This window comes from Otolemur garnettii, unplaced genomic scaffold, assembly GCF_000181295.1.
Source record: "Otolemur garnettii isolate 467f Iridium unplaced genomic scaffold, OtoGar3 scaffold00013, whole genome shotgun sequence".
Taxonomy (NCBI): domain Eukaryota; kingdom Metazoa; phylum Chordata; class Mammalia; order Primates; family Galagidae; genus Otolemur; species Otolemur garnettii.
Window position 1 is genome coordinate 807,823 of NW_003852408.1, and position 4,063 is coordinate 811,885.

A 4,063-nucleotide genomic window follows, 5' to 3' on the forward strand; every position below is an offset into this window, starting at 1 on the left:
AAATTTTCAGACAATTTAAAAAGATAAAAAGGAAAGAAGAAAAGTCACCCTGGCTTCCGCTCCTGCCATGCCTGTGGCTGCCACCGTGGCCTTTTCCTTCTGGGTGTGGGCAAATGCGATCCCCTTCCTTGCCAGCCTTCACACTCATTTCCACGCCCAGAAACGTGGGCCGGAGTCACCCCTGGCTGCTGTCTGGCCTCCGTTGTCCTTATTTTGGATCTTAGGCTATCTCTGGTGTCGTGTGGCAAACCAGGAAAGTGTCCTCCATGAGGAGTGGCCGCCCTGCCCCTTTGCCAGGGGCTGGTGTGCCCCGAGGGAAGAGTGGCCTCATCTTCATCCCACAGCCCCTGTGGGAGCATCTGTCCCCACTGGCTCCTACAGGCGGTTTCTCCTTTAAAACTCCGAGCAGTGTCTCTCTGCCCCTCTTTGTGTTAACAAAAGGCTGGCGTCTTCATGGGAGGCTCCAGGCGGTAACCTTGGGGTCTCCCCCATGCAGGCCATGTTTGAGCTGGTCACGTCTGAGGCCTCCTACTACAAGAGCCTGAACCTGCTCGTGTCCCACTTCATGGAGAACGAGCGGCTGAGGAAGACCCTGCACCCGTCCGAGGCACACATCCTCTTCTCCAACGTCCTGGATGTCCTGGCTGTCAGTGAGCGGTGAGGACACAGGGGACAGCCACCTACCTCGGGGCCTTCTCCATGCCTGGGGTGGGGTCAAAGTCAACTTGTGACACTGTCTTCTCTACTTCTGTGTGTTTGGAATTTGCCATAATAAAACATAAATGAATAAAAATATAAATTCAAATATCTCCACTATCAGTCCCAGCAGGGCGTCTAGCCTTGTCCCCAGAGTACCCTCCATTAGCATATGAGCTCTGAGTGTCCCACATGCAGCTGTGTGCTGGAGAGACCCTCACCCCCAGCTGGAGTAACCTCAAGTCTGGCTCTTTTATGCAGAAAACCATGATCAGGCGAGTTTAATTAAGTCAGGCAAGTCTGGGAGTGTTTGTATAAGCCCTGGCTTAGTGTGTGCAGGGCCACGAGACACTCTGTGTCCAGTACAGGGCATGGTCTGGATGTCATGCTGTTGTCCTGGTGTCTGCGTTGCATCTTCAATGACCAGTGGAGGTGGCCTTAGGAGCTGCTTCCAGCCAGGCCTGTGTGAAGGAAGCTGAGCCAGAGTGAGGAAGAGAGGAAACGAACCCCAGTCACATTGCTAGGACAAAGAAGCCATCGACCGTTTCCACAGCAGCCTGTGGAATTTTGCAGCTAAGAGCCACATGGGGATCAGCCAAGGTGCCCCTCATGCTTGGACATGAAGCCACGGCGTGGCTAACAGGGCAGCCCCTCCCTGAGCAGATCCCTGAGGGATACTTACCGTCACTTGTGGCACTCTGGCAGCGGCTCCCTCTCTGTGGGTCCCCTGAGTGGGTCCCCTGAGTGGGTCCTTCCTCGGCATTGCCCCAACCCTTCCTTCTGCAGCCCAGCCACTTCCTCGTAGCAGGCCCAGCTAGTAGGGTTAGGAGATGACAGCTGACAAGGGCCAGGTCGGCTGTGAGACCCCTTGGCTGCCACACTTCTTGTTTCTGTGTTTGTTTGCATTTTACTATGGAAAGTTCCAAACACGCAGAAGTAGGGAAACCCATATATGGAGCCCCACGCACTGGCCTCAGGCTTCTGCAGAGGGTCCTCTTCCTTGTTTCGTCTCCTTCCCTGACCCATCAGAGCCTGCCTAAAAGATGAGGTCGCCCTCTCTCAATGCTACTAATGCCATTGTCCACCTATAACACCGAATAGCAGTAATTCCTTGATGTGGCCAAATATGCCACCAGCACTCAGATTCCCCTGCCAGCCCATCTCGCCGGCTCATCTTATGTGGGTTTGTCTGAGCCAGGACCACCCGCTGCCCTTTCCTGAGTCTCTGCCACTCAGTCCCCCTCACCCCAAGCTGCTGCCCCTTGCAGGTTTCTCCTGGAGCTGGAGCACCGGATGGAGGAGAACATCGTCATCTCGGATGTGTGCGACATCGTGTACCATTACGCAGCCAACCACTTCTCAGTGTACATCACCTACGTCAGCAACCAGACCTACCAGGAGAGGACCTACAAGCAGCTGCTGTGAGTGTGCCCTGCCCCGGGCCTCGGGGCACAGACTCCTCCTGCAGGGTGGGCACCTTTGGCTTCTCCCTCTGCTGCCCAAAGTCCAAATGGGCCACAGAGGTTAGCCCCGCTTCTGGTAGTATCCAAACCAGCACTTTCCAGGGCTTTTGGTGTTGTTAACCCACCCTAACCCTCTTGGGGTCAGGACCTGTGTCCAGGACAGCTGAGGACTCCGTGAGGGTACAGAAGAAAGAGTGTGAAGCCAAGTAGACAGTCTGCACCCAGAGCATCAGAGAAGTGGGTCTGAACCAGCAACGAGGCAGGGATGGGCAGGAAGGAGTCTCTGCAATGGTTTTCTAGCAGTGCCCTTTAATTCATTGCCATTCTGCCCATTTTGTAAACTTTCTTAGATGTTTCAGTTGACAAGATAATTTTCAGTCAACTGCTCTTGAATTCTTGTGCTGATACACCAGGCCTAACCGGGAAGGTGTTCTTCGTGCCACAGTGAGGTTGTAAGGACTTCCTGAGTAGTAATACCTGATCACACACTGCACTCCCATAGCCGTAGAGTTACTTATGAATGTTTCAAGTCTTGAGTATTGGGAATTTGGGTGTTTTAATGGAAGGTATTTAAAAAATTGGAATTTGAAGGAATTAACATGCTATTTTGGAGACAAGCACCCAGCAGAACAAGAATCTACAGGTGGCAGTGCCTAAAAGTCCACGGGGCGGCCCTTCACCATGCCTTGGGCCTGCAGCCCACCTCCACCAACAATGTCCTCCCCAAGTCCCTGTCAGCACCGCAGACAGCCACTGCCAAGCCCACCGTGTCAGAAATAGTGCAGGCCTTCCTGGCAGGTGTCTCCAGCCTGCCACCTGTCCCTGTGGCCGCGTGGGTTTACCCCACCATAGTTCCCCGCTGAGTAGAACCCTCTACTTTGCCCTGATTCACATCCCTGGCCACCCAGGCACTCTCACCCTCCCACATGCATTTTGTTCCGTCTTCATGGCCTGGCATGTGAAGCCACTATTGTTATTTGACTTGTACGGTCACAGTTTATTTTCCATTTAAAGAAAGGAAAAAAGAAATAGGCATGTGTTCCATGCCCATGGGTCATCGGGTTCCTGGGAGGCCGTGGATGAGGCAGAAGTGCCTCCAATTCAGGCCGCCTCCGAGCCCACAGACCCACTCTGATGTCTGTGTCCCCAGCCAGGAGAAGGCAGCTTTTCGGGAGCTGATCGCACAGCTGGAGCTCGACCCCAAGTGCAAGGGGCTGCCCTTCTCCTCCTTCCTCATCCTGCCTTTCCAGAGGATCACACGCCTCAAGCTGCTAGTACAGGTATTGTCTAGTCCTCCCTGCCCTGCCAGATTGTCCCTGTGGTCGTTCCAGGCTCTGGTGGCTTTCCAGGAAGTCTATCAGTTCCACAAATCCCATTTAAGCTCCTACTGTGTGCCAGGCACATTCCTGAGTAGTGGGGACTCAGCCCCCGTCTCTGGAGGCCACATTCTGGAGGGAAGCGACCACACACTGCCAGGAAGTGGTCATGGCCATAAGGACAGTGAGAGGGAGTGACACCATCAAGGAATTGCCTGGCCACTGCCAATTATGGGGGGTAGATTCAGAAAGACAAGTGACATTTAAGCTGAGACTTGGATGACAAAGAGGAGCTGACCCAGTGATCATCTGGAGGAAAGAACATTCTACCCAGAGGGAGTGGCTTATGCAAAGGCTTGGGGCAGGTGAGACAGTGGGTTCTGTCCTCAGTGTGACAGGTGCCACTTGATCTACTGGGGCTGCTGTGGACCATGAGGGCAAGAAAAGGGGCTCACCTTGGCCTGAGAAGCAGGGTGGGGGCTGGAGACCTGGAGGGAAGTTGGGGAATTGAGATCAGTGACTTGCTGAGATAGGAGACAAGACGCCTGAGCTGCACAGGGTGAGTGGCACGGGGTGTGTAGCATGGCC

The 4,063-nt window shown here is 54.1% G+C and overlaps 1 protein-coding gene across 6 annotated transcripts in view; it reads left to right on the top strand.

The window, feature by feature from the left end:
* The window catches only part of NGEF (neuronal guanine nucleotide exchange factor), a 107,739-nt gene that overhangs the window by 92,780 nt on the left and 10,896 nt on the right, over positions 1–4,063 (top strand). For all 6 annotated transcript variants that reach the window (XM_023510347.1, XM_023510343.1, XM_023510346.1 and 3 more), the window contains 3 exons: positions 497–657; positions 1,965–2,117; positions 3,310–3,439. In XM_023510347.1, the coding sequence (XP_023366115.1) occupies positions 497–657; positions 1,965–2,117; positions 3,310–3,439 (444 nt within the window). The remainder of the gene's footprint in view (positions 1–496; positions 658–1,964; positions 2,118–3,309; positions 3,440–4,063) is intronic.